Raw genomic sequence first — 15,803 nt, forward strand, 5'->3', positions numbered from 1 at the left:
AATAGTCTTTCTTATTAGATTATTTCTACTTGGATGGCTGTGAATTATCCTGTAGTTTGAGTTCTTGTCATGCATTAAATAACTTCACTACTCCCTGACATAACAAGGACTTTTAAGTGTTCTGCCTGATGGATGATTCATTTAACCTATTTATGAATAAATGCAATTGTTTGGCATTTCTACTACAAAGTGTAAGGATCTCTTAGTTTTTCTTCCTAAGTGAAATGACTCTTTAAATGTTAAAGGATTTTTAGTCTTGTTAGAATTATTTCCTAGCAAAGTTTTAACACATTTCATAAATTATACAATGCCATCTGCATGCTCTTATGCACAACTTGTGAATTCTAACATGTTACAAGAAAACTGACTACAACACTATGATGCACTTAAAATAGTTCTTATAATGAAATCTAATTAAAAAAAAAAACAACTTTTCTCTATTCTGCCTGTCATTCCTGACCAAGTTATTTCACCTCTGTTGCAGCACATATTATAAAATTGGAATAGTCCTGCTACTTTACATGATTGTTGCTACGATTAAGTGAGGATAAAGTATCTGTAAAATTGACAGGCATACTAATTTGTAATTTTTAGAGCTTAAAAGGTATTATCTCTCCACACTATCACAACATCTTCTCATCAGCAAACTCATCTACTGTCAGTAGATGATATCTGAATTACTCTTTATATCCAGGGCTGCAAGAGGATCCATGTGGGTCCTATCAAGTAGGTGTTCTTTTAAGAATCCTCATGTGTTCTCTCTTTAAAATGTTACTGACACACTGTGTCAGTATCTAGTAACTGTGTTTTTTTTTTTAAGCTATAATGACAAGTTTTGTATTGGTATTATGAGGCTAAAATTAGTTAAAGGAACAAAAAGTTACTATTCAGGGATACAAAAAGAATTTTTGAAGAATTCAATATATATTTTCTGAAATCAAACTGTATTTAGAAATTAGACTAAGATCTACAAATCAAAAGGGGAAAAAATACCTATCCCCAAATTTGTGAAGTCAGAATTTCCTGAACTAGATTGTCAATCTTTCAGAATACTTTGTCCATTCGTCTTAAAATTCTCATATTTTTAATCTAACATATAAGGTAGCAAGTACCTCTATTCAATGAATGCATGAACCAACAATTATAATACAGTTCTAACAGTGTTATAACTGCATAATCTAATAAATCACCAAACTCACCTGTCAATCAAGACCAATTTATGAAATCTCTTCAAAGAAAATGCTCTGTGCTGGTGTGATGGCAAGTGCTTGTAATCCCAGCGGCTAGGGAGCACGAGGCAGGAGAATTGAAAGTTCAAAGCCAGCCTCAGCATCTTAATGAGGCATTAAACAAATTAGTAAGATCCTATTGCTAAATAAAATACAAATAAGGCTGGAGATGTGGCTCAGTGGTTGAGTGCTTCAGAGTTCAGGACCCGTGACCCCCTCCGGGCCATCCCCCCAAAATAGCTGTACCTCTGTGGTTTTAAATTTTTTTTGTTGTACATAACACAATGCCTTAATTTATTTATTTATATGGTGCTGAGGGATCAAACCCACCCAGTGCCTCATACATGCAAGGCAAGCCCTCTACCACGGAGCCACAACCCCAGCCTCTATCTTTGTGATTTTTCAGCCCTTTTTGCATTTATTGATATATGCATTCAATGCATTTATATATTAATTACTATAATGTATTACAAGTATTTGTTCCCTTTCTTCTCTAAGACATACCCTTCCCACTCTTGTACCCTAATCTCCAATAGAGAAAGGTCAGTCACAGTCTCCTTTAAAGTGCTAACACAATTGACAATAGGTGGCAATTCATAAGACCTACATAGATATAGAATAAATTAAAATTTTGAGTTTACACTTAAAGGAGACAGTGACTGTCCTTTCTCTATTGGAGATTAGGGTACAGGAGTGGGAAGGGTATGTATTGGAGAATACATATTATTATCAATAGTTGGCAAATCGTAAGACCTATATAGATACAGAATAAATTAAAATTTTGAGTTAACTTTCATGACTACTTTTTACTTTTAGTAACATCATCTTTAGAACACCCTGCACCACACTCCAATTATCTAAATAGAAAGCCATCATTCCCATGGATTTCTCTCATGACTAGAGTAACAACCAATATCTGGTCCATTTCCATTTTTGTTGGCACTGTAAGACAGGAAAAAAAACCAGACACACAGGTGGACTATATACTATACCAATCTAGTCTAAAGTAGTATTTTTAACTTTCAAACTTTATTTGAATATTTTTAGGGTCATACATTTCCTACAAACTATTCTGGTGATAGCATAAAACACCTCTGGTAGGAGCCAGAAACTCATGTCACCTGGCTCTTCTCAACCCCATAGGACATAATTTTGAAGTCTCACTGCTTGCAGCTGTGATGACTATCCTGATGAACAAAGTATCTTTTCTTCAGTGCCTTTCATTTTCTTAGGTAAAAATGTCATCAGAACATGCTGTTACTTTACCCAACAAAAATCACAAACCTTATTTGCTACACTATGGTTAAAAGCAGTGAGTTTGGTGTGGCACAAGAATTAATGATCCTACCTGCCTTAAAAGCAGCTGTACTCCTAGTAGATGTTACAAAATGTCATCTATTATGGGGGTGGGTGAGTACTTCTTTGGAAAATTTGCTTAAACCTGAAGGACAATAATGGATTCTGTTTAAGTAAGATGTTGTAAACCTAGTCACATCTATTCTCTTTTATAGCTCAAAGTTCTCCCCTGTATGCAATTCATACAAAGACAAAAATATAGAGACAAAGTATGCCCCATTGTGTAAGCAGGCAAACAATGAGTTTGAAATAGTATGGATTAAGAATATTTAGCATATTTAAAAGATTTAATCATTTTAATCTCTCTGACCAACACTACAGAACCACTGAAGTAGGCAAAACCCCATAGTTTAGGAGTCAATTGCTTAGGCCGAGTTCATTTACCATCATCATCTGTGCTTGTCCTTTAGTTCAGTAGTTAGGAAAGACAGTACATTTTCTATTATCATTTAAATGTTCCACAGCTGCATCATGGCAATCCAGCCAGGATCAATTAGGTCAAAGGTGCTAAAACATTAAACAGCTTGTGCCTCCAAATTTTCTCTCCCATCTATAATCTTCTAACTTTTGCTTAAGTACCCAGAGCTTTAAGTACCACATAGTTGTTTTTTGGTTATTTTGCCCATAATCTCTTATTATCTGTTGATGTGTTGGCTTAATAGATCACTACACCATATTGGAAGAGGAATTTTAAAGTCTTGCTTTGCATTTGCTGTTAGCTTCCCTGAAATATACTAAAATGGCAGCAATAAGAATTGCTTTCTTTAAATGTCTCAAGTTCTTGAAAATATTTACATATTTTTACATATTGCTCACACAGGGATATCTAGGTCTGAACAATAAATGTAAATGTTCAAGATGTCAACAAAGTCAAGCATCCTAAACTTAAAAATCTAAAACCTTTTGAGAACTAAGTGATTCTCAAAAAAATTCAGATTTTGAGCTGGGGTTGTGATTTAGTGGTACAGTGTTTGCTTGGCATATGTGTGGGAATGGGATTGATTCTCAGCACCACATATAAATAAAGATTAATTGACAACTAAGTATATTATTAAAAAAAAATTCAGATTTTGTAACATTTTGGATTTGGGGACTAAGGATGCTTAACCAGTAGTCTATGAAATACTCCAAAATCAGAAACACTTCTGGTACAAAGCATTTCAGATAAGGGATACTCAAATAGTATATCCACAGGTTTTGGGAACTAACTGCCACATCCACACTTTGGCTCTGCCTCTTATTGTTATCACCATGAGCAAGTTCAACTTTTCTCAATTATATAATACTGAGAACAGTTTTTATCTCACTGTTATTATGAATAAATATGAAAATATATACAAATGAAGTGTTTGATCAATTGTAGTTGTACAAAATAAATGTCCCCATTTCCCTTAATGTCTTCCCTCTAATTAAAGAACAACATTACTCACAAAAATTTAATATATTTGAGAATCTTCATAGTGAGAATATTTACAAGACAAAAACCAGGAAAGTACACAAGCAGAAAATTGTACCACAGGAAAGGAAAATCAGTACATAATGGCAAAATATTCAACCCCATGTTATTGTTAAAATGCTAGCTAAAATAGCAATCAGGTACCATTTTATAATTGCTTAATCAGAAATATTAAAATAAATAATACTGACTAATTTTGCTGGTATACTTTTTGGTGATAGTGGGAATGGATACTGCTATTTTGGTCAACAGATTAGAATACTTTTGTGAAAGGAAACAAACTCTAGGTCTGTTACCTGTGATACTGGACCTTCTGTAACTCAGTATTTATAGCTTTATCTCCTTTCCCTTCCACAGTAGACAGAACTCTCTCTAGATCAAATCCTTTCCAATCTGTCCCCAAATATCAATTATTTGGATATTATTAAAGCATCTGAGATATGTATAGAGAATGAAAAATGAGCAATGTTAAATCCGGGGTCAGGAAATATGAGCCTATTATCAGGGAAAGGATGATAATAACTAAAGAATTAAGGCTCAAGTATCAGGAAAGGATATGGCCCCAAATAATTCATCCACAATAAGATTAGATCACATCAAAATATGTAGGATTCATAGTAGAGACACTGTTTAGGCATTGTACAAAGACATAATAAAAAATATAGATAGTAGTCTTATAGTGTGTAATAACTTTCTTTTTCCAATTCTAAAGGAATTTAGCCTCACCTCTCTGAAATGGAAAGCAAAAGGCAACAAGAATTATGATAATCATCAAGCTCTTGAGTAATTTAGTAGGAGAGATAGATCTATTTATTCATAGTTATCAGACTCAAGAGAAAGATCAATTTGATTTAGTCCACTGGGTCTTAAACTCTCATTCACCAACAGGTCCTTGATTAGAATATTAAAGAGTACCAATAATCTCTGAAAATACATTGGGAGACTGCACATAAACCCACAGAAAGCACCATACAACGCACCTCTTTCCAAACTCCATTTAAATACTCATAAAGCTTAAAAAAAATCTACTATGATTGCAGAAACCAATTATTGTACATACAAAAACATGATATTTCAACATCATTAAAATGAGAAATCATTTCAAGATCTGTCTCCTATCCCAGGATCTGGCCTTGTGTCCATAAGAGACTATCCTCAAATAGCTTGGTGCATGCATAATAGCTTTGTGTTCCTTTTGTTGTTCAGCTACTTGCTTTACAATTTTTCCTTACCTAAATGATTTTTATCAGCAATAGAAAATACACTAATACTGCTTTAGTAATTAAACTAATTAAAAGCTGACTGTCAGCTATATTTATCCTGTAATTTAACTTCATCTTTTTCTTTATATTTTTGCTTTTACATATAGTATTTACTACCAACTAGGTACTCTCAGGCTCCCTAATACAAACATATTAAAAAAACTTGCACTAAGAACAAGCATTTGTTGATAGATATAAAATCACAACCACACTAATTGGACCAAAGTTATGTTAATTGTGAAAAAGAGAAATCTGCTCATTTATAAGTGATAATAAAAAGGAAGAAAAAATATGAGTTAAGTAACAAAATAACATTATATAAACAAATTATATCCCAAGTTCTTAAAAGATTATGTTTGAAAAAACAGGTCAAGGTGCAGGTTTGCATTTTAAACTTCCATCATATGCTCATTTGGGTCCTTTTGCTTTCGATTTTGTTTCCTTGGGAATCCTTCCATTTTGACTTTGAGTAAATCTGGCTACTGTAGAAACACCATCCACAAACTTGGTTTTGAAAAGAACATTTGCATTGTTGAACATACCTTCTTTTAGGGACACTACAATGAACTTAAGGGAAAAAGAAAAAAAAAGCCAGCATTAAAAAATATTCCTGAAAGAGTTCATCCCAATACTTGACTCCAAGAAAATGCATGCTCTTACATGCCAAGAAAAAAATATTGATATTAGACTAGTTTCCACATTTGATTTTAGAAGTCTCAATGTTATCCTGAGTACTTCGCTGCTCAACTTTACTACTTCCTGATGGTTGACAGCTTGTTGCTGCTTTTGTTCTGCTCCTAGATCTAACTGCCTTAGTAAAATTTTATTATATATACTTTAATAATAACAAGGCTACAAGTTTCCACAGCCCCATCTCTAACCCAAATGTAAACTGTATATAATTAAGAAAAGACACCAGTTTTATGTCCCAAAAATGCCACCATAAATAATCTATGACAAACAATGATAAATGAAGCCCCCAGAGTTGTACAATGCATAATTTATGCAACTGTATTTGGCAGACACACTTCCTATAGCAATAATACAATAAAAATAAACTATTCTTAGCTTCAAGGGACTTTTCTTCAGATTTCAGGCAGAAAAAAACAAAGTTACCCCACTGAATACCACACAATTTTCTGATTTTCCTGTTAAGGGTATACTAAGAGTTCTGTTCAGATTGTGTATCCTCTGTCAGCTAGAAACAGATAATAATTACATCAAGAATCAATTCTAAATTCCTTTATGCTACAATCAACAATTTTAATGTCTGGTTCTTTCTTTACAGGGACCCCAAAACTTTTTTCCTTCCATGACCATTGAACTCAAGCTTATTTAAACAGACATATAATACTTCAGTATCCTTCAAACTTAAACATCTCACTAACATTGGATACTTATTAAAGAATTTAGAAAACCAAATACTCAAACTATTATTGAGACTTTTTTTTTCCCTGATTGTTACCTGAGAATGTGTGAAATGAGTACGGAGCATCTGTCCAATATTCTGGGTATGAGAAAGATCCAAGGCTGCATCTACCTCATCCAAGATATAAATTGGAGCGGGTTTGAAGAGGAGCATAGACAATATTAATGATAAAGCCACTAAAGACCTAAGAGAAGATTGGCAGAAGAAAAGACAAACATTTGACCACTTTTTAGCAAAAAAGAAAGAAATCTGCAATCTAGTAATAGTAATATAGATTTATCTGAAAAGTCATACAAAAAAATCTTTAAGATTCAAATGCAACATTTTTTATTTCTTTTTTAAATTTTTTTCACTCAAATTCGTTACATATGACAGAATGCATTACAATTCATATTACACATACAGAGCACAATTTTTCATCTTTGATTGTATACAAAGTATATTCACACCATACGTGTCTTCATACATGTACTTAGGGTAATGATGTCCATCTCATTCCACCGTCTTTTTTACTCCCTTTCCCCCTTCCTTCCCCTCTCCTTTCCCCTGACTAGAGTTCCTCTAATCCTCCCATGCAGTTTCTATCAGTATGCTGATCTTCTGAGTCACTGTTAAGTTCAGAGAAACTTCCTTCAATTCCACATTTCATCTTTTCCCCAATATCTTCATTACTTTATGTAGACAGAAGGCACCATCTAATATCACTTTCCTTTTGCCCAAGAACTTCTGATAAGCATTAGCATAGTTTGCTGTACCAAATTATTTCAGCTTTTGTCTGAAAAAGTATTTAAATTGTCTTCAGTGTGAAGAATTTTTCTTTTATAATAATTATATAGGTTGGCATTTTCTTTCAGCACTTCATAGATGTTCTAAATTTCTGTTTTGCATAGTTTTAGAAATCTAAAATCATTGTATCCTTATCTTTATTATTCACAAATAATATGTCTTCTCCACTGGCTGCTTATAAATTTTTCTCCTAATCATGAGTTTTCAGCAACTTTATATATGCTTTGCTGTGCCACTGTGTGTATGGCTCTGTGTTCACAGATGTGTGGCTTTCAGAATTTATCACATATGGAAGCCTTGGGGCCTTAATTTCTTCATATATATCACACACACACAGGTTTCCGTCTTCATTTCTTTTTAAATTTCAGTTATATGTACATCAGGCATCTCTCCACAGGACACTGTTTTTTCCCTTTTGATTTGTTTATCTTTTTACAGTGCAAAGGATCAAATCTAGGGCCTTGCCTATGCCAGGCAAACACTATATTACTGAGTCATATCCTAGTCCTTTCTTTCAGTTTTTTAAAATTTCTTAGTTAGGTTGAATAAATTCTGTTGTTATGTCTTCAGGTTTGCTTATCTTTCTTTTATAGTGTCTAATCTGCTGTTAATCCCATGCAGTGAATTTTTCATTTCAGGTATGTTTGTATATACAGATATTTATCTTGATTCCTTTTAATAGCTTCCTTCTGTTTCTCAAGAACATAAGAAAAAAAATAATAATCTAACTTGTCTCATAGATACATACTTTCTGTCATTCCTGGGTCTGTTTCTACTGATGATTTTTCTCTAGGTTAGCATCACATTTCCTTGATTTTCAAGGAAACCTTGAGGTTGAATAGTGAGTTAATTTTATCGTCTTCCTATAAATGAGAACTGGACTTTGTTCTGACAAACAAATAACATGCAGATCCGATTGATCCTTTCAAGGTCGTTGTCAAGTTTTTTAGGGTCTGTCTATAGTGGCCTTCGTTTCAGGGACAGTCTAGACTTAATACTAAGGTGTATTCTCTTGGACTTCCCAAAATTCTAATTGATATCTCCTCAATTTAGTAAGAATACTGAGCTCTACTGGGTTCCCCTCCTTGCTTCTGATACCCAGAAACTGCCACCAAGGAGAAAGTCAGGGTAAGCACAAGGCTCAGTACTACAGCTTCTTCTTTCATATTTCATAGTCCTTAACTATTTATTCATTTTTCCCATGTTTGAAAAGTTGTTTTTCATATGTTATTTAGTTTTCTAGTTGCCTATTCTTTCTTCTCCTTTACTGCCTACTAATTTAATCAATCAGTCCAACCAAATTAATAATCTTATGTTAAGCTTCTTAAGTTCTCTATATAAAGGTAGTTAAGCAAATCAAAATTCAAATAAAATTGGAAGGTAATGAAATGAAGGATTACAATGAAATAAAGAGAATGGGCTATTATAATATTGTAAAGGGTTACTCACCTCTGACCACCACTAAGCTCAGTTAGGTTTTCTTTCCAGGTATTTCCTAAAGCAACCTTGAACTCGAGACCATCCAAAACAGTTTGTCCCTCTGGTGGTGCAAGCATAGCATTTGCACCAGGCAAAAGAGTAGAAAAAATAGACCCAAAGTCTTTGTTTACCTGGATTAAAAAAGTCATATTAAAACATCAGAATGCTTTCTAAGAAGGATTAATTACTTGTATATGTACATGATATTCATCAGGTCCATTTTGTTATATGTTATTTTAATTTAGAGGTTGGCTAACTATCTCACGTGACATCTGCCCATGTCCATTTATTTAGAAACTGTCTATGGTTGTTAGCACTATGGCAGAGACTGGCTGGCCCATAAAGACAGAAATATCTGGACCTGAACTAAAACAATTTACTAAGACATACCGTAACTTTCAGGGAGGAAATTATAGGCTACATTTCTACTTCTATTCCAAAGTTTTCATGCTTTTATAGAACACATTACAAGAATCCTCAAGAAAAACACAATTATTTCACATGGGGGAAAAACACAAAAGTTGGAGAAGCAAACACACAACAAAAAAATATTCCCTTGTAAATTTTTCCTCCTGTTGATTAATAGGGTAAGATGGGTCAAGGGTCACCAACTAAATACCTATGTAAAGCAAGATGAGGTCTTGGAGAAAAGAAGAAATAAAATTGAAGGACCAGATCAGTTGAAGATGTTAAAGGATTCTTTTCTATATCCCTCATCTCATAGTCAAAAAGGATAGGTGTGATGGGCCAGGAATAGCACTATATTCCAAAAGAAAAAACAGATGAGAAAACTACTTGGTATTCCCTTATCTTGCTACAGTAAGATACTATATACAGGAATTTAGAGACAGAATTCTAGTTTGTAACAGGAAAATTTTGTGCATACATACCTAATCAATGATTTGGGAATTTGGCCACCTGTCTTCAAAGACGTGATTTAATAACTGTTAAAGCAAATTTGAGGGTATACATACATACAAACCCATATTCCCCTCCTGCAAAAATAAATCTTCAGATTTTGACAGTCATGTTCTCTAGGGAGATCTCCAAATTCAACTATATGTACACAAAATTGAAATGTAAATATAATTAGGAATCTCTTGGTGACAAGCAGCACTTCTGAATACAGCCTTAACTAAGGAACAACATTTAAAGAGCAACTGCTCATCTAAGTAACATCCTACACAGTAGAAGTTGATAGTAGAAAGAGGCCACTTGTGAAACAGGCAGCTGCCCTTACCAATCCTGCAAACCAGTCAGATTACCCAACATCCTTCAGTCCCAGGAAAAAGATGCACAGGTTGCCACCCAGATTCCCTATAAAGTCAGCCATGCAGCCAACGGACACTGAAGGGTCCCCCATCTGGACCCACCAGTATGAGCTACTGAAAAGTGTCCTATTTGCTGTTGGGCATACTGTACTTCACCAACCTATGCCCACCTCATTGATCCTCAGAAAATGACAGGTGCCACATCTCTGATGCTGTACCAGCTGTGCCTTGACTAAAACTGCCCACCAGAGCAACCCTAAACATCCTGCAGAAACTGATGCTTATACCTACGGCAGGACACACTGTGCCCAGTCACCAGAAAAATCTATCTTACCTAGATGGGTTGCATCCCAGTAGTGAATGCAATCCCACAACTCCTGTAGCTTAGGTTACTGGACACCGACAGACAACACTTACACTGACTTCAACTGAAGAAAGTACACAAACAACAGACCAAGACACTCATGTGAAACCAAATTCAATACACCCTATCCTACTGACTTCCTAGAAACATTGCTAGGATAAAGTCTGACACTGTGAAATCTGCCCAATAAACTGGTATAGGCAATTAATTGATCCACCAGATGCACAAATATCAATGTACAGACACAGAAAGCATAAGAAAGCATAAGCTAGCATGATGGCCCCAAAGGAACATAATAACTGTCCAGCAATGGATCCAAAAGAAAAGGAAATCCAAGAACTAGTTGAAAAAGGCTTCAAAATGATTTTTAAGAAAATTTAATGAGATACTACAGAATACAGACAATACAACAAAATTAGGAAGATAATTCATTAAACAAATAGAAAATTTCAGTAAAAAGATCATAAAAGAAGCATAAAATAAACCTTGGAGAACTCAATAAATACAACATGTAGTTTAGAGTATAAAAAGCAGGCTAGACCAAGCAGAAAAAAAAATTTCTGAGCTTAAAGATAGGTCTCGTCAAAGAACCTAGTAAGACAAAAAAGAAGAAACTTTATGAGATTTATAGGACACCATCAAGTGAGCTACCATTCACCGTATAGGTGTTCCCATAGGAAAAAAGAAAGGAAAAGACACTGAAAACCTGCTTAACAGAATAGCTGCTGAAACATTCCAAGACAGGGACATCCAAAACCAGTAAGCTCAAAGGACTACTAATAGATTTCACCAGAATAGGTCCTCTTAAAAGCATAAGATAAAGAGAGAACTCTAAAACCAGTAAGAGGAAAAAATCAAGTCATTGAATGAAGAGCAGATTTCTCTGTTGAAAAAAAAAAAAAAAAAAAAAAAAACCTTATACACCTGAAGAGAATGAGATGATTTATTCAAAGTCCTGAAAGAAAAATTTGTCAACCAAGGACATTATACCCAACAAAGCTACTCAACAGAAATGAAGGTTATAATAGAAATAATACTTTTCGAGACAAAACAGAGGAAATTCATCACCAAATCAGACCTACAAGAAATGCTTTAGAGTTCAAAACTGGAAGTGAAAGAATGGGAAGTACAATCATGAAAACACAAAATTTTAAAACTTAACAGAGTAGATAATGTGATTAAAAAAACAAAAACAAAAATCTTACCAAACAGAAAACCACCGAACCACAAAGATGAACAATAAATTAACAGAGGATATACAAATGAACATAAAAATATTAACAGGAGTATAATGTCATTTATCAATAATACCTTGAATTTTTAAATGAATTTCCCAATTAAAATACTGACTGGCTGATGGATTAAAAAACAAAAACAAAACTAGACCCAATAATATGATGCCTTGAAGAAACTTACTTCACCAGTAAAGACACACAGATTGAAAATAGAGGGAAGGAAAAGGATATACCATACAAATCAAAACAAAAAGTAAGTGGGAATAGGTATACTTCTAACAGAAAACATAGACTTCAAATCAAAAACTGTAAAGAGAGACAAGGTTACTATATAATGACAAGGGAATCAATTTCACATGAGGAAATAACAATTAAATATACAAGCACTCCACACTGGAGCACCCAATTATATAAGGCAACACTTATTGATTGGATCTAAAACAGAGACTAATATAATAATAGATGGGGACTTCCACACTGTACTTTCATCAATGTACCAATCATCCAGACCAAAAAAAAAAAAAAAAAAAAATCAACAAAGAAACATCAGAGTTAAATCATACCAGAGACTGATTGAACCTAACAGAGAGTTATAGAAATTTCATCCAATAACTGCAGAAAACATATTCTTTTCATCATTATAAAGAACATTCTCCAGGACAGACCATATGTTAGGTCACAAAACAAGTCTTAGCGTGCTGTGATTTTTGGATTTGTTATCTTCTCTAACCATATACAATAAAACTAGAAATCAATGACTGAGGAAACTTTAGAAATAGTACAAATACAAATGAAAGAATTTCATGAATGATTAATGGGTCAATGAAGAAATTAAAGGAATACACCCCCAAAAAAATTCTTAAGAAAACTGAAAAATATAAACACATACCAATAACTAAAAGCAGTATTCAGAAGGAAGTTTACACAGGAAGTACCTACATCAAAAACAAACAAATACAAATTCCAACAACATAATGATGTGCTGTAAGGAACCAGAAATGCAAGAACAAACAAAACCCCAAATTAGTATAGGAAAGAAATAACAAAAATGGCAGCTTCTAAAAATAAAAAAGAAACTAAAAAACAAAAAAAACCAAAAAAAAAACCCAAAAATCAATAAACAAAATTGATAAACTTTTAGGTAGAAATCAACCAAGGTATGTATTGATGAATAAATGGAATATTAATTCAGCCATTAAAAAGGAATAAAATCCTGTCATCTAAGGAATAGGAGGACATATGTTAAGTGAAATGAAATAGGCCCAGAAAGACAAATATAGTTCTGGCTTTTATATGAAAGCTAAATCTGATCTCAGAGAAGGAAAGACTAGAATAGTGGTTACTAGAAACCTAGAAGGATATGGGTAAGGAGGGATGAAGAGAAGATTGTTAATGGGTATAAGGAGTACAGCAGGATGGAATTAATTCTAACATTCTATATACAGCAGGATAACTATGATTGACAGCAGTTATTTTAAAATTGCTAGTTTATAGGATTTTGAATGTTCCAACAAAAAGAAATATTAAATGTCAGAGGTAATGGATATGTCAATTACCTGGATCTGATCACTACATATTGTAATTATGTCAACTGAAAATATATTTTTAAAAAAACTGCTATGGAAACGTTTAAGAACTAATATTTGACTTGTTAAGTCTGAACAAGAGAAGCTGAAGTTGGTAGAATTGGAAACATCCTTGGAAAATTTCTGGTTTCAATAAGTAGAGCTGGGGCTGGGGATGTGGCTCAAGCGGTAGCGCGCTCGCCTGGCATGCCTGCGGCCCGGGTTCGATCCTCAGCACCACATGCCAAAAAAGATGTTGTGTCCGCCGAGAACTAAAAAATAAATATTAAAAATTCTCTCTCTCTCTCTCTCTCTCTCTCCTCTCTCACTCTCTTTAAAAAAAAAAAATAAGTAGAGCTTCGACCATGTGAAATAGATATTGACTATTTCTAGTTTCAAGCAGAAGCTGAGTGGAGTACAACAGAAATTGAATAGCATCCAAGGTTTCCTCCATGTGTTAAAAGCCTACAGACTCCTAAGAAGTAAAGAAAATGAATAGAATCTCCTTCAAAAGTAATACTGTCCTGGTAAATGAAGATAATAGTAAGAAATAGAGAAAGCTAGAAAATCAGGATTTAATACAGCTTAAGAACCATAGTACACGACTTGATGGAGTGACAAAAACAGTCAAGTTCAAAAAGATAAAATGCATTTAAAGTCTATTAAGTTTAAATTAAGGTGTAAGCATAGGCCTCATTTAAACACAATTAGTCATATCAAATTCCTCTTAGAATATATACCCAGTGATGACCCTTGACTCATACAGAATGAAAGAAAACATTTTAGGGCTCAAATACCTTTTGCCAAGCAATATTTAGAGCTTGGTTTTTCTTTTGGTCAAGGTCTTCTATAGTTGCAAGGATTTTGGATTTGTCATTTTCTACAATTCTCTTCTTCTTCATCAAGTCATTATACTGTGAGATTAAAAAGCATAATTTTTAAGCATATTTGGTAAATACAAAGTTTCCTCCATATTCTGAAATTCACTCAGGAATAAGAGGTTTCATTATTTTAAATATAATACATACAATCCTATTTACCAAAAGGTACAATGTACTAAGAATTATAATGCAAACCAAATTATGAGTAAAGTAAATATATCACCCAAATGTTTATAGTAAAATTCAATTATTAGAAGTGAGAATTTTTAGGAATATTTCTCAAAATATTTTAACCATTATTATTATATTATCTTCCTAGCAATCAAAGCAAAAAGGAAAATGTGTCATATGTAAACTCAAGTAAATGTTCTGAATAAAAAGGAAAAGTCTTAGAAATAACATAAGTAAAATTTTAATTCTTCACAATAATAGAATTTGGCTATTATTTATCTCTGATTTTAAAGCATCAGACTCTTCCCCAGAGTCTAGCAATATGTTTATTTATTTATTTTTTTCAGCTTCTTGAACATGATAAACTTATTCTCTTCATTGTTTTTGTTTTTTTTCCTAGAATGCTCTTTCCTGTATCTACATTATGGGTGCCTTGACTTGTAATTCAAACATCATCTCTTCCTTTGAGGGAGGCTGCAGTGGAATAGTTATATCATGAACAGCCTTAAAACATTCTAAAATGCTTCCTAACTCATTTTTCCTCTAAGCTGCACATTTCAAGGAAACTCCATATTCTCTGTTAGTAACTCCAGCCAGTCTTGTTCTTTCTCACTGTCCCAGTCCTTACCGGCCAACCTCCTCTTTGTATTTTTGTATCTTTTTTTTTTTTTTTTTTTTTTTGCATATGTCCATGTAATTTCTTACATGAACAGACCAAAAAACCACAAGAAAAAAAAAAAAAGCCATCTGCTGATCAACAAGAGAGTCTTCATCTCTGATAAGGAGAAAAGACCTGATGAATTCTTACAAAAAAAAAAAAAAGGCCTAGGTATAATTGTTCTCAAAAAGTATGTAAATTCTACAATAGTGTGCAGCTCATATTTAGATAAAATATTTCCTTCCACAAATATGCCACACTTTTAAAGCTATAATGTAAAAAAATGAAAACCAGCATTTTATAGAGAAGATCACAGCACCTGCACTATCATCCTGTTTGGTATGTAAAATAACAGATTGCTTGTATACAGAAATGTCACTAATATATTTTTTTAAAGACATATAACAAAATTTCTTAGGAGTAACCATCTCATACACACTATCACTTCTGCAGATCTCTCAATTTACTTTAATATACAATTTAAACAGAATTTTGTAGAATTAAGGAAAGTATGAGACATTAACACAAAATTTCTAAGATTGCCTCTTCCTACAGTGACCCAAAGAGTGGGGACTGTGGTTCCCACAGGGTTTTTCTCGTGGCAAGACTTTCCAAGTTCATTACTAGGAGACATTAAATTTCCTTTCTAGAGTTTTATCAG

General features: G+C 33.4%; 1 protein-coding gene across 1 annotated transcript in view; it reads right to left on the reverse strand.

Annotated features, from left to right (window-relative positions):
- Positions 1-4,038: 4,038 nt before the first annotated feature.
- The window catches only part of SMC2 (structural maintenance of chromosomes 2), a 50,005-nt gene continuing 38,240 nt past the window's right edge, over positions 4,039-15,803 (reverse strand). The window contains exons 22-25 of the mRNA XM_081282180.1: positions 14,230-14,346; positions 8,968-9,128; positions 6,769-6,916; positions 4,039-5,870 (exon numbers count right to left, since the gene is read on the reverse strand). Of these exons, the coding sequence (XP_081138306.1) occupies positions 5,712-5,870; positions 6,769-6,916; positions 8,968-9,128; positions 14,230-14,346 (585 nt within the window). The 3' untranslated portion in view covers positions 4,039-5,711. The remainder of the gene's footprint in view (positions 5,871-6,768; positions 6,917-8,967; positions 9,129-14,229; positions 14,347-15,803) is intronic.

Source organism: Spermophilus citellus, assembly GCF_964194105.1.
Source record: "Spermophilus citellus genome assembly, chromosome: 2".
Lineage (NCBI taxonomy): Eukaryota > Metazoa > Chordata > Mammalia > Rodentia > Sciuridae > Spermophilus > Spermophilus citellus.